Source organism: Chinchilla lanigera, unplaced genomic scaffold, assembly GCF_000276665.1.
Source record: "Chinchilla lanigera isolate Chin_1 unplaced genomic scaffold, ChiLan1.0 scaffold00086, whole genome shotgun sequence".
Lineage (NCBI taxonomy): Eukaryota > Metazoa > Chordata > Mammalia > Rodentia > Chinchillidae > Chinchilla > Chinchilla lanigera.
The window spans coordinates 577,099-602,839 of NW_004955487.1; the positions used below are offsets into that span (position 1 = coordinate 577,099).

Here is a 25,741-nt window from a genome sequence, read left to right on the forward strand (position 1 = left end):
CCCAACACTCTGTGTTGGGATTACTGATTGCATGGCTCACAGCCCAGTAGCCAAGGGGCAGTGCTGTAACATTTAACACTGATTGATTCTCTTTCCTTATGCTTTGCTGTTGGGGTCCAACCTCCAGGAAGCTTGTGTTTCAGGGCACTCGTGAGCACCACCCTGAAGTACCTGCAATTGTACCACTCACCACAAATTTCACACTAGCTTTGCCGAAATATACATTTATTTCCATAGGCTGCTGCAGCCAAGATAAGAATTCATCACAATGTACTGCAGATTGAGGCCTGATTCTACTTATCATTTTAACCCCAGTAAATGCATTTGTAGTACTGCATTCCTAATGAAGGTCTTCTCACCCTTAATGTTTCTGTGTGCTTTGCTGAGTACACTATAGCACTTGTCACCAAGGCAAACACATTAGCTAAAATATGCTCTCACTTTTCACATTAGAATAATACTCAAAGCTACCAGTTAGGATTTCACAGTGGAATTCAATATCCAATAAACAATATTTCAGTGCACCCTGGGGACTGGTGGAACCCCTTCAGCTGTGTCTGGGTGGTTCATGGAGCTATGATCTTGGGAACTATATCCAGTCCCTGCCCACTTTCCTTCTGTGATGTTTCCCTGCTCTGCTTCCTCGCCACCATGAACTAAGCAGTTTTGCTCCACCATAATGTTCCTGCCTTGGAGCCAGGCAACCATGGACTAAATCCCCTGAAACCATGAGTCAAACTAAATCTCTTCTTTATGATATGGGTGTCAGGTATTGAGACCCAGCAATGGAAAACCTGACTAGTAACAGCCACAGCCCTCTCTTCCCTCAAAGGCCTACTCCAGCTCCTTCGCCAGCATTCCCACCCAAACAGGTGGGACTTGGAGCACTCTTCTGGAACACACTGTCATGGTCAGTATGGAGTGCCACACTGGATTCTTGCTCTGTCCTCAGCAGAACCTCTCAAGGGAGACTACAGCAGAGCTGAACAGTGAGGGGTGGAGACTAATTCCTGCACCACAGCCAGACTGCACGAGTGACAGCCAGTGTGCAGGGGCACTGTGGTTTCCAAGAGCAGACTGGCTGCTCCTCAGCTGCCACCCAGTCAGTGCCAGACCTGACTCTGCAGGTTTCCAACCAACCACTGTGTCCCATGTCCAAGCTAGCACAGAACAACAGCCCATGTACCATCTGGCCTTGGTGTCTGTGTGCCTGGACACATTGGGTCAGAGCAGCAGTGGGCTCCAGGCCTGGTGCTGAGGCCCAGCATCGGAGGGCACTTCCAGATGACCTGCTCCTGAGTCCAGGAACCCAATCACAACCCTGCTCCTGAGATGCCATGCACTGTCACCCAGAATTCTAGAGCCATGGAGCAGTACCAGTACCTGCTATGATCACTGCCATGGTGGCTTTTGTTAACAGGGGATGAATCCAGCTTTGGGAGTGAGAGGTCATCCTCTTAACAGAACATGACCAAAATAAGTACTTACTGAGGATAACAATATTCAAAGACAGAGGCAGAAATATTTCCAGATGGTCTTCACATGACAAAAAAGCAGGGATAAAACAGCTGTTGGGAACAAACCAGGGACCACAATCGTTTGACCTTTAGTTAAGAGCCCTCAGAATTTTCTAAACTATGGGTCAATACTTCCACAGGACTTAAAAAACTATGGGTCTCTAAAAACCACATATTTCAGAAATTCAAAGCTGCTTAAATAACTCCACATCTGCAGAATGATTTTAGTTATCTACCAGTGCTTGCTATTTGGAAAAATGCACCTAAGGGTCTTTGAAATGATAAAAAATGAGTTTCCAGCATCCTCTTTCCTGTCGTGTGAGCCAAAATTGTCCCATGGTTAAACAAACCAGGTTTAATAAGCACTAATAAGCTATATTTTAAAAAGACTAATTATTGACAAGAGTTACAAAATCTTGGATATTTACTTCCTGCTGTATAACTCACATACAGGCTAAATGGAATTTCTAAGGATCAAGAACTCTATTGTTAAACAGCTCAGATGAAACAGTTATTTTAAGAATACACCGTACAAGCACAGATGTTTTTCCCTGGGCTCTGCCTACAGCCAGGTAGGGGGTCACTTGATGGTTTGACTGACTAGGATTAACAATAAAGCACTTTTCAAATTGGAGATAGGATGCTAAAATCTTTTTCATGCATTAGGGCTCTGTGGGTAACGATTCCTTCCACTGACAATCACCCTGGGAGCTTTATAGAAATTTTCTAAAAATCATCTCAGCATTTCCTGCCGGCAAGGTTACACTGAACTGGAAGTGGGACCTGAATTCTGCCTTGGATTAAGAATCATGCTTGTGTGCAGAGCCATAAGACATTGCCAGCTGCGAGCACCCTAGGACGGAAGGACTCGCTGGGAAGTGATAGTCATGGCACAGCATCTAACAAGTTCCCCGGGACCGTCAAGGGCTGGCCTGAGGGTCAGGGACATCCCCGGGAGTGTCACTGTGAGTGCACATGCTTACTGTGTGACTGCAGTGTCCGTTCAGATGCAGGCCGCTGTCAAACAAGGGCGAGGACGTCCTGCTGCTGTGGCTGCTGGATGGCCCTGGGGACCCTGCGGGAAAAACAAGAGGTGTTTTGTTAGCAGCTCTTGTGTGAGTCACTGTGGTTTTGCTGTGACCAACCTCAGAACTCTTAGGCACAGGGGACGCCCATGACCCAATGCTGGGCTGATGGACTATGGGCTGGGCTACCCACCGGTGTCTTCCAGCTGCTGTATAACTCACAGGGGACCAGGCTTTGCCCATCACAAAGGACACCACATGGAAGGAAAAAACCCTTGCCCAGAGCCCCACACTCGTGTCCTGCCACACCATGGTCAGGACGCCCAGCAGGGCTCTTCCACCACACATTATTCCCAGCCTCGGAGAAACACTGGGTCACTCCGCTGTGGGTGGAGATGATGCCCCGAGGGACTCACAGGGCTTCCCCAGGGCTAACAGTGAGAGGGTCCCACTGAGCACACCCTGCACCGTGCAGGTAACACAGTGCTCCCTGAGCATCATTTCCCCACAAACTCAAGAGTCTGAGACCGAGCTGCCCGGCTGTGCCAGAATCAAGTTAAAGCCCTGATGCTTCGTGCCAATTGTGACGTATCACAGGACACAGAAGGTTCCTGCCATTCCCGTAGCTCTGAGGTAAAGTTCTCTCTGTCACTGTCACCGGAGTATTCTCTGCCCAAACATGAGCCAAGCAGCTCTCCACGTCACTCAGTGTCCAGCGCCTTCATGTTCGTGCACATGCGGCATAATCACAAATAACTGGCCACAGACGGTGTGACAGGGACGAGGCCCCACAGAAACAGAAATCACTGAGAGGGTGTCACAGTGTTGACTTTACATGGCCCTGAGCAAAGGTCCCTGGAGTGCTTGGAAAGTGGCGGATGTGCTAAGAACAGTGCAGGTGTGGGACCTGTCACCAGCAGGCCATGAACTGACAGTGCCAAGGGGCTGCAGGCGGAACAGAGAGGGGCTGCACCTGACTCCACACCATGCAGTGCTGCGACAGGTGAGATCACATGGGCACCACCTGGGTTTGGGGACAAGAGGACCCAGAAGCCCCCGCTCACCTCCGCTCCTCCTCTGCACAGCACAGCCACCTGGTGGTGCCATCTCCCACCTGTGTGGTGTCTATGAGCACTGACATCTCTGTGACACTTCACCATGTCCCGACAAAATGGAAGGTATGAAAAGGGGCGGGGACCTGTAGGGGAGGACTTAACCTACTAGTCAGCCGTTCTCGCTGGGATTCAACAGATAGCTCTTCTTTCCCCCTTCATTATTATTATTAATGCATCCCGTTCTATGCCCGGCAGGACGCTCAGCCCAGCTCTCCGTGGCCTCCAGTACTGAGCATTGTTTTGAAAACAGCACCATCTCAGCTCTTTTGGCGTCGAAGTTCCTCTCTATCCGCAGCTCTTGTCAGCACCTTCTGTTTATGTCCATGATTGGTTTATTACCAATTTGAGCAGGAGATCACAACATTTTTAACAGCCTGCACTCTGCTCTTGAAAAATCCCAGGGGTGATGGACTCGAAGTTCAAGGAGACACGTGACTAAAGAAGGGAACTGTCTCAGTTACTTTTCTCTTGTTGCTGAGACAGAATACCTGAGTTAAATTTTACCAAAGTTAAAGGAGGAGAAGTTTATTTGGCTCACAGTTTGTAGAGGTTCCAGTCCGTAATCAGCTGGCTCCAAGGCAGGGTGGCGTGGCATAGGGGGACCTCAGGGGCAAAACAGTTCATCGTGTCAGAGGACAGCAAAAGCAAGCGAGCAAGGGCAAGACAAGCCTCTTCTTGTCCCCTATATTGTATCCAGGCTACCGGGACTAGGATGATGCTAAACCAATCAGTGGACTCATACAGTAATCACGCACCCTTAATCCCAGCATCGCACACTCTAGTTTTAACCACCTCTGAAAAAGCCCCCCTATGACTGCATGAGGCTTTGGGTTACATCTAGACACAAACCATAATAAGAATGGAGAACAAGAGAATAGATTTAAGTTTACAGTCACATGTAAGCTCTAGACTTCGAATCATATCTTTCTGATGAACAGGTAACTTTTAATCCATACCTCAAAAGATAAATTTGAGCAGTTACACAATCTTTCTTTGGTCTAGCACCACAAAATCCATGATTTAAAAATTTAAACTGGGTGTGGTGGCACACACCTATAATCTTAGAACTCTGGGAGGCTGAGGCAGGAGGATTGCAAATTCAAGCCCACCCTGGGCAATTTAGTGAGTTAGTAAGATCCTGTCCCATAAAAAATTAAAACAAGGGCTAGGGATGCAGCTCCCTGTAAAGGCCCTGGGTTCAAACCCCAGGAATTACTAATGGAAAAAAAAAAAAAAACAGTGTGGATAGGCACAGGGTTTCCCCTTGGGTGAAGGATATGTGCTGGAACTGGGCAGCAGCGATATTTGTGCCCCACAGAGAAACACTAAGTACCACGCAAACATCACTGTACGTGGTAGGTTGTATGCTATGCAATGTGGGAACTGTGTTTTTACAAAAAGACCAAGAATGTGAATTCATGTAAGTAATACCTGGTGACTTAGGCTGGATCTCAGCAGCTCTCCACGTTCCCTTTAATGTAATTCTGTAAATGCAGCAGCTGGACATGGTGCACATGCATCTGTCATGAGATTTCCCTCCGTCGCCAATTCTGTTTCTGGACAGACACTGGGTCAGGCAAACAGGTGACCTAGTGTGCAGAGTCCAGTCAGGCAGAAGTGATTCTGCCTTCCTGGTGTGCATTTTGTCTCAATCTTTGGTGAGACTACAGCTGCTGTGTGTGTGTGTGTGTGTGTGTGTGTGTGTGTGTGTGTGTGTATGTGTGTTTTCAGAAATGGCCAATGTAGTTCAGGCTGACCTTGAACTCACTATGTAGCTCAGGCTGGCTTCCAACTTCATGCAATCCTCCTGCCTCAGCCTCCCAGGCTATTTAAACTTTTACGGATACTAAGATTTTAACACTTTTAGACCACAAAGAACCACATAAAAGGAGAAGAGGAATTGCCTGAATTCATGGAGCAATGGGCATCATTCCCTGAACTCCGGGCATGCAGAGCTCACATGTTCTGCTCTCCAGCCATGCTGGCCAACCTCATCCTACAGGTCTGGCTGCCTCGGGACACTGCAGCACTGCTGCCAGCTGAGCTGTCAGGGAGAGACAGCCAGGGTGAGTTCAGCTCCACACAGAGGACACCACAAGGACTTCCATGGTCACTCGCTCCTGGGCAACAGTGGCACCCTGGTACCCTCACTGCCCTGGACTCAGGCCATTGCACACCTGCCTGAGGACTGGAGGACCTGGCTGACTCAGAGGGGGTGAGCCTCTGTGACAGGGTGGCCCCAGGTGGGGACACTGTTGTGATCTTAATCCTGGGCTCTGGGTTCCAGGGCCAATGGCCCTGGAGACCTCACCATCTTCCTCCGCCCCAGGGAGTCCCTGACCACAAGGGAAGGTAGAGCAGCCTGTGAGAGTGCCCCCAGTCTGCTGTCCCCACTTCTGCCCCACACAAAGACACCTGGGGCATACATGGGCATGGTCAACTGGGGCTCGGGGCATAAGTGGGGCTTCAGGAGACACCAGACACGTATGTGAGTTGGAATCTGCTCTACATGCCCTGCCACAGGGCTACACTCAGGAAGGGGCCTGGGAGCCTCGCCACACCCTCCTGTGAATGCAGCCTCCAAGCCAGGCAGTGGCAGGATGTGACCAGCACCCCACAGGAGAAGTTTCCACTGTCCTGGCCCATTTGGCCATGTCCCAGGGGCATCCCACTCCTGCCGTGCTCAGCACTATTCCAGGTCCCTATGCTGAAGGTGTGGTTCCAAAAAGCCACCTCTGAACCACAAGCTGAAATGAACCTATCCTCCTTGAATGAGCTTCTCTGGGGTTTCCACCAGGAAGTGGACACAGTCGAGCTCACAGCCTGTTCCTCTCTGGCATTCTTCCAGAGACAGAAAAGTAACGGACACTGCTCCTTCACCACCAACCTGTCCCCAGGGCCACAGATGATGGCTTCGGCTTCTCCCCACATCCCCCTTGGCCTCGAATCCTTGTCCTGCCTGGCTGCAGGACCCCCACCTCCAGGCAGCTCCTATGTGGGCTGAGCTCGGCCATGGACTCTGCTGGTCTCAGGGCCCGCAGACAGCGAGAGCCTGAAGTTATCCTCAGTGATTGTTTGTTCTCACCTAATCTGCTCTCCTTTCTTTCAGGCTATTACAGTTTCTGTCAGTCTGTCTCTGTCTCTCTGTCTCTGTCAGTCTGTCTCTGTCTCTGTCTCTGTCTCTGTCTGTCTCTCTCAAATCTCCAAAACACCTTGGTTTCCTCCTCTGGCCTGCATGATTGACTGCACCCACAGAATACGGAAGCCCACATTGCCTGCTGTGTCCTGCTCAGCCCATCGGACACACAAGAAACCACGTCCCAATCATGTTAGTCTCACAAGGTGCAGCTCCCTGGTGGCCTCTGAGCACATCGCAACAGCTCTGTGCCATCTCCTCACTGCTCCCAGATTCTCAGCATCTACAAACTCCAGAATGCTTCGGTCTCTGTGCCCTGCAGTCTGCACCATCTCTGACACTTCCTACCCTGCCCTTTGCTGTGTAGTCTTTCTTTGCACACCTTGCCCACAGGGAACTTGTCCTGCTCTTTGTATCCCCTTGCTCTGACGCTGAGGCCTGGTTCTCACAAGCGGCCGTGATCTCAGCCCTGTGTGTGCACAGCCGTGAGAAGGACAGCACTCAGCCCTCGTGGTCTCCTGAAGGTGCCTCACTCAACACAAACAGGACGGTGGTGAGGGAGGATTGGAGTCTCATGACCACTGCATACAGCATGGAGCTGGGAGCACAGTCAGAGCCTGCAGTCAAGCCCCTGAGAGCAACGGCAGGCGAGGAAAGAGGAGGTAACAAGAGCGGATGCTGAGACGAGAGAGGAGGAGCAGTGCTCTGATGGAAGAGGGGGTAGTGAGCAGGAAGGACAGGGTCGCTGACCACCCACCACGTGCTGCATCTTCAGGACCCAGGGCCCAGGACAGCGCCCACAGGGGACAGGGCCACATTGCTGCCCCCGTGGAAGGGCACTGACTGGGCCACATTCTCAAAAGCAGGAAAGCACGGGGCTGAGTGAGGCCCCAGGGCTGTGTCCACCAACCAGTCCCCAGACTGGGACTTTGCCTGTCACGCCGGGCCCCACCCAGGACGCTGGGGATGACAGCTCCGCACTGGTTACAGCAATGCCCCTCAGCTTGACTTCACTGTCACTTTCATCACTGGCACTGAATATCTTGGGCCAGCCTGGGCATTTTGAGTGTAACCCCACCTGCATGCACGAGTGTGCATGTGCATGCATGTGTCTGAGTAAGCACCATCACAGCCAGGCACTGGGACAGAAGAGATGCTGAGCTGCTGGATCGCACTAGCAGCCTCTAAAAGCATCTCAGGAAGTGGTGTCTGCCCACTCACACCTGGCACCCTCCGATCACTCCCCTCTGCTTACCTAGCGGGAGCTTCAGAAACGAGGGTGCCTCCCTGAGGTACTCCACAGTGATGGTGACTTCGTCCCCAGCGTTTCTCAGGAGATGCACCTGCCCTCGGGATAAACAGCACTTTATCATCACAGAGGACCAGGTGCATGAGAAAAACAAATCCCTCCAGGCCTCGCCTGCTTCCCAGGAGCAGATCAGAGTTACCCCAGAACCCTGAAAGCCCCGCGGACCAGGCTGGGCTGAGAGACAGTGGCCACACCCCTCCAAAGCACACAGTCTCTGTCGCTGCAGAGCCTGACAGGATGCTGGGCAGAGGCGTGGGGGAAACCTGGAACCGCATCACCCTGTGTGATTGTCAAACGCAGGTCCTCCCGGGTGACAGCCCCGTAAGCGCAGTGTATGCTCACATGCCGGTGTGAGCCAGGGTGTTGCACAGGTGTGAACCCCCATGTGAGCAAGAGTGGGTGGGATCGGAAGGCCCGGAGAGAACACTGGCCACTTCTCCATTTGGCATTGGGGTGACTCCCCGGGGATGTGGGTGAGTTAAATGCTCCTGCACTTCAGCACCCTGGAGTGCGAAGTGGGGTGGCCAATGTGCCTTCCACAGGTGCGCGGTCAGTCAGGGCAGCCCTGTCTGCAAAGGGCCACACAGCAGGCACTCCCCACAGGTCTCTGCAGCTCAACTTTCCAGCCCTTCTGTGTGCTTCCTTCTCTAGCACTAAGATTGTGAGGATACTCAAGTGAGGGTCGATGCATGGTGAAAAATATGGAGGATAAAAGAATATCTAAAGAGAAGGGAAACTGTAACATGCAAGACACTCACCACCTCTTCATGGGTTGCATGTTCTACATGAATGCCATTGACCTGAACAGATAACAAAGCAAGAAAGTTGAGGACAGTAATTGATGAAAATAAGTTTAAAATAAAATGCAGCCTAGTGGAAACTGGAAGTCTAAAGTACTGACCTGTAGAACGGCATCTCCTATGAACAACATCCCTGAGCGGTCAGCTGCGGGGTTGGAAAAGCAGCAGAAGTTAAGTGGCACCACACTCCATCACGGCAGACACTTCTGTGTTGTCACAATTGGAACTACGAGTGTGTGCTTGTGAGTGTGTGTTTGCAGGTCTGTGCACGTCTGTGTGCACGTACATGTGAACACTGGGGTGCGCTGGGGTATAGAGGTGTACACGCATGTGTGTGTTCATGGCCATGGGTGCCAGCGTGGGGATGGGTGTGAGCTTGTGGGTGTTGGTGTGAGTGTGCACAGCTTTGCACATGCACGTGTGTGTGTGCATGCGGGTGCTTTTGAGTACACATGAATGTGTGTGCATGTGTTCATGCATACATGTGTAGAGTCTGTGTGGATGTGTTGCTGTACTGCACACCAGTGTGTGTGTGAGAAATACAACAAAGCAGTAGTGGCTGTGGGGAGCTGGCCAGCCCGCGCGGGGGGAAGCACGTGAAGAAAGTCACTTTCCAGACACCCATGCACTAAGGAACACAGGTGTCACTTCCTCCCGATGAAGGGCTTCATCACCATACATGGAAAGTCTGGTTCACGTTTTTCACTAGACACAGACAGTAAAAAAGGATCCCCAAAACCTTAGCATTCCCTCCTCATTCTTTTTAACAAATGTGCAGATTGCTTTAATTCGGGACTGTAGCCAGGCGTGGTGGCGCACACCTGTAATCCCAGCATTTGGGAGGCTGAGGCAGGAGGATCGTCACAAGTTCGAGACCAGCCTGAGCTACAAAGTGAGCTCAAGGCCAGCCTAAACTGCATAGCAAGGCCCTGTCTCAAAAAGAAAAAAAAAAAGAAATTCGGGAGCGCGTCCCCAGAATAGTAAAGGCAAAGAGAAACCTTGCTTTGTAAGGTAAATATTATCTTCATAGACAATTCCACCTTACATCTCCACCATTATGGTGACAGCGAACTCCTTTCAGTAAGACTGAGCAAATCGCCCTCATTTTTCCTTTACCTGGGTTTGTTTTAATTTTATAGGTCTTTGGTTAAACATTGGGAAACAAATAATACTCTTCCTTTAACACTGGCGTGCTCTTTAGAAAGCATGAAGTTTTTAAAGATTTAATGTCAGCCGTCAAGCTCATCTCTAGTCACTGACAGTATTGAGATATATTGAAGACAAAAGGCAGCTCCACGTCTGCATGTGAAGGTGCTGACGCTAAGTAGCCTGAGGAAGGTTCTCATTTACCCTTCGACATCCCAGGGCAAGAGCCCCTGCCCCTTCAGCGGCCGTTCTGGTCTCCCGTGGATTCTACTACACATGCGCAAAGATGTCCCATCTGTCCCTGCTGCCCTCCCCATCGCTGGCCGTCCCCATTTCTGCTGCCTTCTGGCTCTGGTCTCCACTGCTCACCTCCCTTCTCTGTGTCACTGCCGTGTCCCCACTCTCAATGTCCCTCAGAAGAAATCACACTCAGAATGGGAAAAGCATGACCGGATATGGAAATGTTTCCAGAGAGACACAGCTACTTCTTCTTTCTAGAACTCATGGAGGGAGAAGGGAAGCTTTGCCCGAGATAGTAGGAGGGACCGTGAGGAGGTGAGCACCCTGCACTCAGGCCTGCTGCCTCTCAGGACGAGACATGTGCTCTGCAGAACCTGAGGGCAGTTCAGATGACAGCAGAGCCAGGTTGGGCTCTGCCTGTGCACCGTGTCCCTGTGATGGTTAGTGTCTAGATGTCCCCCAAAGCCTCATGCAGTCATGGCGCGGGCTTCTAGAGTTTATGATTGATTCCTGGTCCAATGTTGGGATTTGGTGTGTGAGCTACACCCGCCTTGGGGCAGCTAGTTCGCCTACAGTTTAAGGGAGGGAAAGAGGCTGCTTGCTGTCCCTCCCCCTTTTTTGCTCTTGTTGCTTTTGCTGTTTTCTGCAGCCATGAACTGTTGCCCTGTGCCATGTGCCACCATGCCTTGGAGCCAGCCATGTCTGGACTGAAACCTCCAGAAACTTTGAGCTAAATAAACCATTCCTTCCTTAATTTGGGGCATCAGGTATTTTCATCTCAGCAGTGAGAGAAAAGTAACTGAAACAGACCCCCTCACTGGCTGCACGGACTAAGGAGCAGCTGTGTGGCTAAAGCTTCTCTCAAGCCAAGAGAGTCTTGCACGCTGGAGCCAGTGCATTCCCTGCTTTGCACTGAGCTCTGCAAAGGGAAAAACAGAGCCTCTGCTGGGCCCTGAGGCCACACAGGGTCTGGGAGCCCCATGAGGACCTGGCCATGAGGAGGTCAGGCCCTCAGAGCTGCTGTGCGATCTCAGACACCATCTCACGAATTCCCCAGGAATGCAAATACAGTTCCATCTCTGCCCTGTCACAGCAGTGGGGATGGCCATGCATGGTACAGACTATGGACATGATGTACATGTGTGGATGGCAGCGAGGACCGGAGAGATGTGGGGTGAGGCAAAGTGTGTGCTCACTCCCCAAAGACCAAGTCTGCACCTGGAGGCAGCCGCACCAGTCACCAGGCGGCGGAGGCATAAGAAAGCTATTCGTGACACCACAAACTTCCACACAGCACCAGGGTCCAGTCACACCCAGGGTACGCACTGCGCAGAGTAGTGTATGTATCCACATCTACAGTCAAAACAGGATGTGATTTACTCAGTAACTTTTTAAAAAGCCTTTTAGTTTTATAAATCCCAGAACAGGACATGGAGTAGACTCTAAATATTGCAGCCCTGATTCCATTCTTCCTCACAAGTAAACAGTGTCTCTCCTATGTTGAGACTAAAGAAAAAAATGACTTGAAAAAGAGAGACTATTTGGGGGCCAGAGAGGAGGAAAAAGAGGAGGAGGAAAGGGAAAAGAGGAGGGGTACACGGGCATGACCACAAGGACACATGTGTGTGTGGAAATGCCACGGTGAATCCCGTCAGATACAGTTAGCACGCGCCGATAATTACACGCTAACTAGTACATGCTAATTACACAGCGGATGAGACACGCTGTGATAGTACCATAATTATAATAGAAACCTCCATTACATAAAGATCATGCAGTTGGCAGAAATTTTCCATTTTTTCACTATAAAATACATATTCTATGCAAGAAATCTGCCTCCTTCGGGGTATGGCAATCTGGTTTTCCCAGCGCTGCCTGACAAAGACACTTGTCCTTTTCTTACTTCCACCTGCTAACCCACTCAGAAACTAGTTGAATACATGAGTTTGGGTTTACTTCTAGTTTTCCTCTTCTATTTCACTAGTTTGTGTGTCTCTGCTATTTCACTGGTCTACTTTATGCCAGTACAAAACGATTTGGATGACTGTAGCTTTATAACATAGATTTATCTTCCCCTCGCCTCCACCCTCTTTCTCTAGATTCCCCTTCCCTTTTGCAAAAGGTCTGTCTCCCTGTTTCCTATTATCCTTTACTTAGATATTTGATATATTTATACTTTGAGTTTCTCATATATAAATGAAACCATGTGATATTTAAGCTGTGTGTCTGATTTATTTCACTTAACAATGTGGTCTCCAGGTGCATTCATTTTTCTACAAAAGACTCAAGTTCATCCTTCTTTCTGGCAGGGTAGTACTCTCCTGTGTGTAATAGCACATTTGCTTTATTCATTTATTTGTCAGTGAGCATAGTGGAAAGAGTTAAAGACATCGTATTACAGTGATACATGCACACCTGTCTTGACAGCAGGTAGGTCGACAAGAGGTGACCGCCCAGATCCTGCTACTAGGATGTCCCACCCCGACAAAGCTTGCCATGCCTATCTGTTCAGAGGCGGGCAGTGTCTTCAGTCTCAGGAAGGAAAGGGTTAGGACCCCAAGTCAAGGGAGAGCTCCAGTGATTGCAACTGCTGAGGGCAAGTTTATTCCCCGCACATTCCAGAGGTGAACCCGGATCGGGTTCTAGGTTGAAAGGCAGAAGGGAAAAGACATGTAAGCATTTGTTCCTAGAGACAGAAAAGAGGAACAGGACGGGTCCTGCAGGAACAAGGAGCAAGGACAGCTGAGGACAGGTTCTGAGGGTGCACAGCCAGTGGGAAGGCGAGCTGAAGACTGCCCAGTAGCGTGGCGTGAAGGCAGCCAGCAAGGCCAGGCAGACAAGATTCTGGTTCAGGGTCTGCAGCACCCTCTGATGGCCGAGGCAGGCAGGGCAGCAGGTGCTACGGTCACATTAAACCTGACCAACTACGTCACTGCCCAGGCCTGAGTGTTTTGTGTCACCTGCACTTGCCCCGCATGCTGACCACTCTGGCCCTGCTGCCTTCCTTGGCCTCGGCTTCCCAGGCGTGCATGGCACCCTGGCCCACCCTGGCCCACCCTGGTCCCTCTCACCCAGCCTTGTGCCCTCGTGTACTCTCCATACGTGTGTCCTCCTTGCTTGTACGTCATTCTGTGGAGTGTGGGAAAACACTGTGTGGGAAAACAAATTTTCTTTCTGAACTGAGCAGAAAATCTCTCACTGGCTGTTACCTGTTGGTTAATCTTACTCCCTTGTTCTCTGGTTTTGTTTGTTTGTTTGGTTTTTGTTTTTTTGAGACTTAAATTCATATCCACAAATAAAAAATAATACAGTAATGAAAAAGAAATGAGAATGTTCCCAGAGATGACTCTCAGAGCCAGACATGTGTGGAACAGTCTCTCCTTAATTATTAACCAGCTAAGCAAATGCCTTAAAGAGCCACAGATGAAATTAAACAGGGCTAACACAAGAACAAAGTGATTTTTTTCTTTGTAAAATTTCCCTTCAAGAGCACAAAAGCCCAGAGCTTTTGCCAAGCTTATTGTTTACACAATTAGATGTGCAACAGGAAAATTTTAGTCCAGTGTAGCCATAATATTTTTGAAAGGCTTTAAAAACCTCAAAAAGGGTGATCATTTGGTTTAGGAACCTGAAAACCCCGTTTACTTTCCTGCTATCTATGGTTCTAGCTGAAACTCTATTTTCTTATAAGGTAAATTTTCTGGTAGTCCCAAGAGAAAAAAAGCTAAGGTATGCCCCACACTCCTGTCTTTGCTGGCCTGTGGACAGCGTGGGTCTCCCTAGGAAGACACCCTCCTGCTCCTGGGGCCAGCAGCTCTATTAGGGGTTCCCTGGCCGTCAGTACCTGATTAAATACAATTCTGTCTGATGCAAGCAGGTTTTGTAACTTTGCTCCAAAAGGAGGAAAGTGTATTGTTGCAGTCACTCATATATGTGCTTTTTGTGAAAATGGATCTTCACGAAGATGTAAATTTCACTGTAAAACCTCCCCTTTGGAAACCACTCCTTTCCCCACAAACGCATTCAAGCTGCTGTGGGGTTCAAGTCCCACCTGGAAATTTACCTTCCACTTGGACATCTCTACAATAGAGTGCTGCTCCAACTCGTGTAACTTCTGCCCAGTCAGGGCTGGCTCCAGGGAGACATATTTCCAGCAGCAGTCCTTTCCCATCCTTGGGACACAATACTCAACACCCACAGTTTAAAGAAGCAGAGGTGTAATTTGCCTTGTGGTTTCAGGGCATTCAGTCCATGGTCAGCTGCTCCAAGGCAGGAACATCATGGCAGAAGGTATGGGGGAGCAAAGCTGCTCGGTTCCTGGTGGCAGGAAGTAGAGCATGGGAACAGCTCCAGAGAAGGGGCAGGGAGCAGATGTGGTACCAGAGGGTCACCCCTGCATGACCACACAGACACACCAGGGAGCGTGCTTTGCTAATCCCAGATTGACTCCTAAGCCAATCAAGCTGCTACAGTTAAACTGAACCACCACACGTCCTGACTCCCTCTGTCAGCAACTCCCCTACACCCCAGCAGGCTGGGCAATCAAGATGTCTCTGCCAGGGACTCCTGTGTCCAGCTATAGCTTAATGGGGTGACAGGGCATTTTCTCTTCATGTTAGGCTTCAGGTTTGGGTAAAATCAGGTGGAATGAGTAAGAAAGTTCTGAGAAAATGTGTGAGTATTGTCTCTTCACCCCAAATCTGCCTATTCTGACAGAGGTGGAGATTGTGTTGTGGGAGTGGGCTGTGGCGGGTCCCCCTCACTCTTCACTCTTCTACTCAAAATGAGGTGCATGGGCTCACTGAGCCCCCTCTCCCACCCAGGTGCCCCCGACTCTTCCTTTTGCAGGCTAACCACCACCTGCAGGTTACCAGATCGGTCACCTGGCTCCTACCAGTGCAGAGGGGCTGGGCACACAGAGCAGTAGTCAGCTGGACCAGGCACCTTCTGGTGCCCATGGGCTTTTGTATCAGAGACTTCTGTGAGCACCATCAATTCGGTTCTCCATCTCTACTCAAGTCTCTCTAATTTTTAACAGACCTTAAGAAACTCAGGGTTCAAAGCCCAAGTCATTAGTCTCCTCAGAAGGAGCCTTGGTACTCCAAGGGTGGCTTAGTATCTCTCTTGAGGGCTTGACAGATTAGCAGAAATGACAAAGGCAGCACATGTCAGGGACAGAAAGCATCCTCGGAGACAACACACAGCTATGAAAATAAAAGGCCGTTTCAATACTAAAGTGAAATGCACATTTGTTAATTAGAACACTTCCGAGAATCTATCACCTTGCAAGCAGTTGTGAAGCACACACGGGTCTCTATGGTGACTTTTACCTGCTCGGTCTTTGAATATTTTTGAAATGACAACAGGAACACAGTGCTCAGCGCCTCCCTGGAAGATAGAGAAAACCATGAACCTGACTTGCGCTGCCCACTCGTGGAAAAGGGGGCACAGGAAAGGGAAAAAATATGCCCCTACCTTTATGCTGAGGCCCAGGCCACCCACGGGCTGTCTGCGGAGTGTCACAGTTCTGTGCTTTAAAAAATTTTAGAAAATAAAAGAAGTTTAGGTTAAAATGCATGGTCAGATAGGGAAAGCAAACTGTACATGGAAACCTCTTAAGTGAAACGACTCTTAATGTGTCTTTCCAAAGCAGCCTTGGCACTATTCCTAATCTTCAGACCAGGGTACAGAACATAGGGAAACCAAGGTGGAAGAAACACATCCCTGTCTCCTGCATTACTGGGAATCCACGCAAAGTCCCACGGAGTGGGCGTCTCTTTCCCACGTGGCCTGTGAGGACGGAGCTCCCTGAAGGAAATGACTGGACTTCACTTTCCAAAATGGTAAAGACTGAAGCCACGAGCTGTACTCAGCCCTGTTTTATAAGGTTTCTCTTATCTGAGAAACCTAAAACAGAAATACGAGAGGTAAGCTCGGGAGAGGCAGCAGGAACCGCAAGGCAGACTTGGTGGAGAGGGAAGAGGTGTGGGAAGTGGAGCAGGAGGAGATGGAGGCGGGGTATGGGCTGGAAACGGCCAGCATGGGCCGCCCACCCTGGTACCAAGCTCCCCTAAGGAAGGCAACTGCAGTGTATTGCAGACATACCCAGATACAAAAAGAGAGAAAAGAAAGAAATCAAATAAAACCAGGCTCCTCCTGCTGATCCTCAAAGGGGTCCTTCTTCGCCCTACAACTCCCCGGTTTCCCCTGTGCTTAGGCCCATTTTTAAGTCACCAGTATTCACTCGAGAGAAAGCAGCTTTTTCATGCCCTCTGACCCCAGAGGGCAACAAAAGCCAACAGTACAATGCGTCCTCCTCCGGCAACAGGCAAGATCGGCAAGGCTCTTGCATCTGAAATCCTACACTGGGTCTCTGCTGAGGACTGGGGCCACCAGTAGCCACTGAGCAGATGCAGCGAAGGGCACCTTTACCTCCAAGGGAACCAACAGGGAAGCTAAGGAACTGGACCTGGCTGTGTGCTAAGTCCAAGCAGACTCTGAGAAGGGGACACAACATACACACAGTGGGAACAAGCCAAATCAGAGCACGTACACCCACCTCAAAGTGTGCACAGGCGAACGCATTTCCTGTGGCCACCACTGTCACACCCCTTGACCTGTCCCCCCATCCCACTAGGAGACACATGCAATATTTACTTGAATTAAGAATACTGTCAGGGTCACCATGGCAGGAACAGCAGTAGCACACAGGACTTCAAAACCGTTCCTCACTATGTTATTCACGACAGCCAATATGTGAAAACAATGGAATACTATTCAGCCTTCAAAAAGAAGCTGACCTCAAAGATGGGCCTAGAGGACATTATGGCAAATGAGGCAAGCCCGGCACAGAAAGACAAACACTTTGTGATCTCATGTAGACCTGACATCTGAAAGAAGACCCCATAGGAGCAAAGAGCAGAGTAGGGATGGCACTGGGTGTGGGCGAGGGGGTGGCGATGTGGTCCAGGTATAAAGCCTCCATTTGGCTGGGTAGGTTTGGGGTTCTACAGTGCTGATGGGCACAGCTAATAATGCTGCATTATATACTTGGCATTTGCTAAGACAGTAGGTCTTACACGCCTACATGCACACACATGCACACACACACACACACACACACGCACGCACAGCAGGAACTATGTAGGGGACAGACGTGTTACTTAGCTTGATCTCGGTCATCACTTCACAGTAACTTCCCGTATCATGTCATCACACTGTGTGCCTTCAATACGTGCAGTTTTGATTTGTAACTGCACCTATACCTCATAAAGCAAACAGCACACCCAGCGTGGGCAGAGTATCCCAGGACACCCCTGGTTGAGCAGGGAGACGCTCCCTACAGTGCAAGCATAGCATTTCTCCCCTAACATACAGAAACTCGACGTTCAAGTCAACAATGTCTCATAGCATGAACAGGCAAAGGAAAAAACTGACCACATTCCTTCCCTAAATAAACACAAAATCTCCTATATCAAGGGACACCAAGGGCATCAGGTAAAGAACCCACCTGCCCCTTATCCTGGGGTCACTGGTCACATGCCATGTGCTTCTAAGACAGCTTCCTGTCTTAGGAACAGACACATTCCCCTCTCCACACTGGAAAGCATCGGGTTTCATAAAACATCAACGTGATTACTCTCCTCTAAGGAAAGCTGCTCTTTTACAAGCCCTCATCCAAGGACCCAGCATTCCACTGTTTCAGAGCTGGACAGGAGGCTCAGCCAACTCACGCCTTCGCGCTTTTACAAATGAGTATCCTGTAACTGTTAAGGCTCTGAAACGATTCTAACCTGAGAGCATCTAAACGTCAGTAGATGGTGAGACGTTACACAGGAACCCGAACTTCTGCAAGTTCCAGCTAAAACCATTCACGCTGTGGCCAGCTGACGTCTGTCTCCCTCCAGCCAAGCTGGAGTCCACCCTTTTATGTCATGATTTCCGCTGTGCTTGGGAGAGTTACTGAGACAGAGATGAGTGAGATAAAAGACCTATCTGGTTCAACTCAGAAGACTCAGTCACGACTCAGTGCCAGCCCTCAGAGCCACAGGCTGTGAGCTCCAGGGCTGGGTGCAGGACTGGCAGAAGCAAGGCTGTGGCCAGGGCCCCACGGCACCCTAATGGGTGCTTCCCCTGCACATGTGGTCTGGTCACTCTATGCATTCAGGGCCTCAGCAGCCAATCAGAGGAGAACACGAGGGCTGGCCCAACACCGTGCAGGACAAACTGGAGAATCAAAGTCGGGACCCAAGCTCATTGCTCAGTGAGTTCTTTCCAAATTCAACCCAGCTCTTTGTTTCCACAAACAAATGAGAAAAAGTCCTTCCGAAAATATTCTGCATTTCAGCACTTAATCCAAAGCTGCATTCTGACACCTCAGCTACGCTTGTGTCTTTGTAGCATTGTGACTGTGACGGGACCCAGCTATCTCCACATCAGCTTCTGGTTGTCAATACTTCGAGACAGGGCTGTGGTCTGCAACATGGATGGTTCTTACCTGTGTATAACTTTGGGGCTCACAGGCTAGGCTTCATATCCTGCTCCTCTACAACACTGCTCTTCAGTGACTGTGGGGTTAGATGCACCCCACTCCTCACCTCTGACCTCAACGAGAAACTGAAATTCCTTACAGCTGCCAGGTTTAAATCCTGCACTTCTCAGGACAGATTTCAGTCAGCTCAAATAAAACCTGCCATTGTGACATTAGGCCGCCAGGCCCCTGTCCCCTAGCCAGGTCCGTTCCTGTCTCAGGGACAGCCAGAAGCATCCACACTTCTACTCCCTGGCAGTCCCGAGCCCTCACTTGCACACACTGTCCAAGTTAGGCCCCTGGCGGTGAAGGGAAAGGACAGGCGGGCCAGGATGGAGAACAGGGGGCCTTCACGATTATTTCTTTCATGACATACATGAATACTAGGAAGAGAAAATTTAAGTTAAACATTTAGAGAAAGAATTTTCTGAGATATTTTATTCCATACACACAAAATACTTTCAGAAGCACTCTTCGGGCTCTATTTCAGACAACAGTGTTTCAAGAGGTTTCAAAGCTGAGGGCAGGTATGGAGTGGGGGAGTCTGATCATCTATGCTTCCCTACAATAGGGGAGCCGTTTCCCTTAGCAAACACTCTGCGGGTTCCAGAGAAGGAATTCACTGCATTGCTTTCTACTTTCTAAAATAATTCAAACCCTTAAATATGAGGATTTGGGATTCATCATTTGAAATAAATAAGTGGCACCTCATCAGACTGGCGTGCATATTTGCTCAGTCTGGATATTGAGCCAAATCTGCAGGAGAACAACTGCAAGGTCAATAATCTGGAGTACCTCAAGGTTTATCAGAACTCCTTAAATTAAAAAATATGAAATACTCTTCTTGTACCCCTGCTTCCTGAGGAGATGGACTTTATCTGCTGGCCGAAGCCTTAGGCATTGTGATCTTTCCAGCTCTGACTACAGGCGACGTAGGCAGGCATCTCACCGGACCTGGCAGGTGCCCTGTCCTACCTGGGCGGTGTCCCACTGCAATGACCAATTATTGCAATAATTAGTTTCAATACACATTTGCAGTACATAATGACTACATTTATCATGGGGCGTTGTACGTGTGCATAACACATCTTCATTCTTCTCCCTCTCCTTTATTTGTCAGTTGCAGTACAGCATTGATAAATATTAGAGAAGATAATTTTGGCAGCTTTCCTTTCACAGTTTAACTCAAACCAGCCCGCTGCAAGTCCGTCGTCCTCCCTCCCCCGCTCCCTGTCCCTCTAACTCTGGATCCCCTTCCCACTTGAAAAAGCTCTGTTTTCTTTTTTAAATTTACTCTCTTTTTAAAAATCCTTTTTCCTTTACTTCTGTCCCCCCTCTAGCTCTTGTTCCCCTTCTATTGTCTGAGCTTTTTCATATTTAAAAAAAAAAAAAAACTCTTTATGAAGCAGTATAGTTTACAGAAAGTTACAAAAACATCCTCGATTTCTCTTTCCCCGGTGCCATCTTTGTTTGGGATTTAGGACAAGCGGAGGGACGAAGTCACACCTGTAGTTGGGGGTCAGATCTCACAGCAGGAAATGGGAAGCTTGCTGGGGAGATGCGACTGGACACCCCAGAATCATGCGGCACTGGCAGGATGTGGATGGAGATGGCAGAGAGGACAGGGCTCCCCCTGCCTCCTGGACCTTCGGGGGACCCCAGACAGTGCAGAAACCACTGTGAGGCATGCTCACGGCTGGGGTGGGAAGGGTGGAACAGACCGGGCCATGGCACAGGACAGCGTCTCCAGGGAGTCACCAAGGGCAGCACTCTATGACACGCTCCAGGGTCCTGGGGACTTTCCTGAGAAAGCAAGCTGTGCAAGCACCAACCGTGAGACTCCAGGGTGCTCTGCTCATCTCACCAAGGCAAAGGACCAGAGGATTCAGGAAAACAACAAGTCAGGGTCTGAAGGCCTCCAAACGGCCAAATTTGGACTCAGAACCGAAAGGAATGGCTTCAAAAACACCTTGAAATGAATTTTCTTTCAACTGCATTGTTTCCTGTGTGTCGGTTTTGTAGCTATGGGTTTGTTTAGAGAAAGGAGCGCTGAGAGACACCAGAAACCACGGAATCATGCAGGCAGCTGGGAGGAGAGCCAGGAAACTGGCCCAGTGGCTATGGATTTCCCACAGGACAACGGACTTGCAGTGGGCTGGTTTGAGTTAAACTCTGAAAGGGAAGCTGCCAAAATTATCTTCTCTAATATTTATCAATGCTGTACTGCAACTGACAAATAAATATCTCACCCTGCAGACAATGTCATCTGCAAATCAGAAACGCAATTTGAGTCAAGAAGGAACATGTTTCGGCAAGATAATCCATATCTGCACCCACAGACGCACAGCGGACGCCTGACCGCCTGCACTGAAGACACTTGCCCTAGTGTTTCTGGCACAACTCAATGGATGCAAAAACCTAACAATGACACTACTTCCACAAGTACCTCATTCATCACAATCTTTCTTTGCAGGGAAAGTCTTATTTCACAGTGTGCCACTGAGCACCATGTTCTTTGTAAGTAATGCTCTTGAAAGGAAATATATTAGCAAAGAAATTAAGAAAGGCAGACAGTCAATGGATCAACCTTAAAGTGCATACATATTTCACTATGACAGGATCAAAGCCCAAAGTCAGGGTTATAGGTAACTCATCTATAGGCTTCTCACCAGAAAAAATGCTTTTTTTGTCAGTACTGAGGACTGAATTCAGGACTTTCGCGCTAAGCTACAGCCCCAGCTCTTTTCTAATGTTTTAATTTTTGAAACAGGGTTTCCCTGAGTTTCCCAGGCTGGACTTGAACTTGCAATCTTCCTGCTTCAGCCTCCCAGCATGCTGGGATTACAGGTGTGCAGAACCATGCCAAGGCTTCCGGCAGACATTCTTGAAGCATGTGTACAAGCCTCAGGACCTTAGAATGTGGCTCTGTTCACCAAAGCACTTACATTGGCACCGGGATGGGCTCCACCCAAGCAGACCACGTCCTGCTGCTGAACGGTCAGTGCCTCCTTTGTCAGCCTCAGTCGGACATCGTAGGCGTTCTCAGAGCCCTCATCGTACAACAGGGCGAGGGCAGTTTTGTTCTGTGGACACAGGAACAAAGTAGTGTGAGCACAGGAGACCTGGGGATGAGGCTCCTGGGTCCACCCCCATCCAACCACACTCTAGCAGCAGGCTGTGTCCACCCTGTAAGAATCACATTCTTTGTACAGAGCTCAGAGACAGGCTTTGCTCCCAGAAACTCTGAGGTCTCCCCACAAAGTGGGTTTGGCCATGTGTCCTTAGGTGTTAACATAGTGCTGACCATGCGCTGATGCCAGACAAACCCAGGGTAGACTCTCCCTGGGCAGCCTCTCGGTCCCCTGCAGGACAGGTGAAAGCCCTCAGGACCTGACACAGGACACGGGGACCTGGAGCAGCCCTGGGGAAGTCAAGACCCAGCCAGCAGCTACAGCAGGGGACATGAGGGCCCCTCAGCAAGTAGCCTGCAGGGAGGCCACCACCTATTGAAGGAGGACCTATTGTACCTCTGCTTGGCCGAGCGTGGGTTTGGGTGACATCAGAAGGCACGCTGCAGAGCCTGTGTGACACACACACTTAAAATGTTTACGGCAATTTCTAGCAAATAAAAATGAAATTGTGTTCTCATCCACCTTTTTCACAGGGTCTGGCATCATGCGACACCTGGCTCTTCCCCAAAATCAAGATGACCATGAAAGGGAAACACTTTAAATCCATTCAGGACATTGAAGCAGCCAGGACAGCACAACTAAAAACACACCCAGAGAAGAGGTCTACCAAACACCTTCACTGGAAGAAAAATAACCTTTTTAATAAATGCTGCTGGAAGAACTGACTTTCCACCTGCCAAAGACTAAAACTGGATGCATGTCCCTCTCCAATCACTGAACTAAAATCGAAACAGATCAAAGATTTAAATATCAAAACAGAAACACTAAATCTGCTGGAAGAGAGAATAGGTACAACTCTTGAAGACGGTGGTATAGGCAAAAAACAAAACCTCAGTGGCACAGGAACTATTGCAAAGGATTAAGTAGGATCTCATTTTATTAAAAAGCTTCTGCACAGCGAAAGAAATCCCCAACAGAGTGAAGACACATCTCACAGAGTAGGAAAAAAATTTTTCCAGCTGTTTCTTAGACAAGACTGATATCTAGAATATACAAAGATCTCAAAAAAAATCAGACCCCCCCCCATTAAAAAACCCAATCCAAAAATAGGCATCTGAAATGAATAGATACTTCTCAGATGAAGAAGTAGAAACAGCAAATTATATGATATAATGTTCAACAGCACTGGTCTTTTGAGAGATGCAAATTAAAACAACACTGAGATTTCATCTCACCCCAGAAAGAATGGCTATTATCAAGAAATCAACCAATAACAAATGCTGGGGGCACTGTGGGGGAAAAAGAACCCTTCTCCACTGTTGGTGGGAGTGTAAATTGGTGCAACCATTGTGGCAATCAATGTGGTGATTCCTCAAAAAACTAAAACTAGAGGTCCTATTTGACTCAGCTGTTTCCCTTGTTGATATCTTTCTGAAAGAATTTAAAGTATCACATCATAGCAATATGCACACCCATGTTTATAATGGCACAGTTTGTAATAGTGAGATCTTGGAAACAGCCCAAATGCCCACCAACCAATGAATGGACAAAGAAGATTTGATATTTTTATATAATGGAGTATAAGAAAAGATAAACTTGAGGCATTTCTAGCTAAGTGGATGCACCTTGAGACCATACTCTTAAGTGAAATAAATCAGGGACACACGTTTAAATACCACATAGCTTCTCTGGTGTGAGAAACCAAAAATGTAAATAAGGACCAAAATGTATAATAGATATTGGGAAATGAGAAAAAAATGTTCAAAGGAGAAGGAGAACAAGAGAGGTAAGGAAAGGGACAAGGCAAAAAGAGAATAGAAGGAAAAATGGAAACAAAACTTTTGTAAATAAGGGGGTGAAGAGGGGTTGAAGGGAGGGGAGGGGAATGGGAAAAATAGAAGAAGCAAGATATACCATGTACAGGTACAAACTCCCTATGATGAATGTTATCATTATGTATATCTAAAACGTACCAATAAAAAAGAAAGAACGAAAGAACAAAGAAAGAAAGAAAGAAAGAAAGAAAGAAAGAAAGAAAGAAAGAAAGAAAAAGAAAGAAAGAGAAAGAAAGAGAAAGAAAAGAAAAAAAGGGGATCCAGAGCTACTGCAGAAAGTGGCAAAGATGATGGGATGAGTAAAGAAGGATTCTGGGGAGATTCGTGGCAGTGTGTCTTTTACTGTAATAAGTTTTAATATAAAATTCATTGCGTGTTCCATCACCCATGTATGCCTCTGCCCCTGCGTAAAGCATGTAGAAGGGCTGCCTGTCTGACACATGTGCTCCTCTGCCCAGCCACACCTGCAGCCTGTAGCCAAGGTCATTCTTGGGTGTCGATCTTGATCTATCTCACTTAGAGAAGAGGGAAGATGACCGCCTCCTGGGGACCATGTCTAGGACAGCAGCTCCCCAGCGACTCCTGGGAGTCCCAGGTGGCCTTTCCCCTAGGGTCACACTGTCCGCGACCACCAGGGTGTCAGCCCGGCACTGCACCCACTCGTCATCTCTGGTCTTCCCATCACATTTAAGCGGGGCTCAAGTCCACCTGTCCAGAGTTCTCCTGGCCTCACTTGCTCAGCACTGAGTCCTGCTCGCTCCCTCCCTGTGAGGGCAGCTCCTGACACCCACATGCACACACTGGCTCCACACTGTCCTCCATGGCGTCCTGTGTCCCCTACAGCTTCCTCTGTCCACACTGCCATCACAGTGGTGAATGCTGGCTCCTCCCTACTAACCCATCCACCCACACTTGAGACCGCTGCCTCCCCCATCTGTCCACTCATGGCATATACACTCCACCTGCCCCCGCCCTACTCTCCCTTCCCACAGACTCCTTCTCCTACAGTCTGGACTCACAGGGTCAGGACCTGGCACAGGTCCCTCTTCCATCTTCACGTCTCTGACAGCACTCACCCAGCATGGTGACTTCCAACTTCCCCCTAAGTTTACACCTCCTGGTTGGGTTCTTATTGTGGTTTGTGTCTGGATGTCCCCCTAAAACCTCATGCAGTGAGGGGAGTGGGGTATAGGGGAGTGGGCTTTACAGAGGTGGCTGAATTTAGAGTTTGTGATTGATTTGTGGTCCAATGCTGGGATTAAGGGAATGAGTCCTACATCTGCACTAGGGCAGGTAGCCTGCATACAACAGAAGGGACAGAAAGAGGCTTGTCCCTTCCTCTTTTCCCCTTGTTCCTTTTGATTTTTTCTGCCACCAAGAGCTGTTGCCCCTTTGCCATGTGCCACTCTGCCCTGGAGCCAGCCAATTATGGACTGAAACCCATACAAACTGCGAGCTACATAAACTTTTCCTCCTTTAACCTTGCATGTTGAGGTATTTTTGTCTCAGCAATGAAAAACATAAGTAAGCAGCTCTCCAAAACCCCAAGTGTGGGCCCATGCTGCCTCCTGTCACTCCCAGGCTGCACCAGCTCCTGCAACTTCTTCTTGCCCCATTCTCCACTCAGGTCAGGCCTTGCTGCTCATGGATCCTGAGGGAACTCTGCTCGATCCACATTCACACAGCCTCACAGCCCAAACCACCATCCTCCCTGCCTGGATAAATAAATACCAAGCTATGGAACCTCCCAGCTTCCACATACCCCCAAACAACAGCACTGTGAGCTTCCCCTGCACACAGTCCACACGTGTCACCTCTCTTTCTAGAGCCTTACAAGCCCCAAAGAGTGATAGCGAAGGTCCTGGCATAATCCGCAAGCCCCTGCCTGCCTCCCCACAGCTCCAGCCCTCTGTGCTCTGCCAGTCCCCCGATGTCCACTTAGCAGACTGCCTCAGCC

The 25,741-nt window shown here is 49.1% G+C and overlaps 1 protein-coding gene across 5 annotated transcripts in view; it reads right to left on the reverse strand.

Annotated features, from left to right (window-relative positions):
- Positions 1-25,741, reverse strand: part of Sntg2 (syntrophin, gamma 2) — a 105,338-nt gene that overhangs the window by 43,380 nt on the left and 36,217 nt on the right. For 4 of the 5 annotated variants that reach the window (XM_013504331.1, XM_005404340.1, XM_013504330.1 and 1 more), the window contains exons 2-8: positions 21,764-21,901; positions 15,764-15,820; positions 15,619-15,676; positions 9,004-9,047; positions 8,861-8,902; positions 8,049-8,136; positions 2,501-2,592 (exon numbers count right to left, since the gene is read on the reverse strand). In XM_013504331.1, coding sequence (XP_013359785.1) covers positions 2,501-2,592; positions 8,049-8,136; positions 8,861-8,902; positions 9,004-9,047; positions 15,619-15,676; positions 15,764-15,820; positions 21,764-21,901 — 519 coding nt within the window. Of the gene's footprint in view, positions 1-2,500; positions 2,593-8,048; positions 8,137-8,860; positions 8,903-9,003; positions 9,048-15,618; positions 15,677-15,763; positions 15,821-21,763; positions 21,902-25,741 lie in introns of those variants that run through there. The other variant, XM_013504332.1, reaches the window with a different exon arrangement.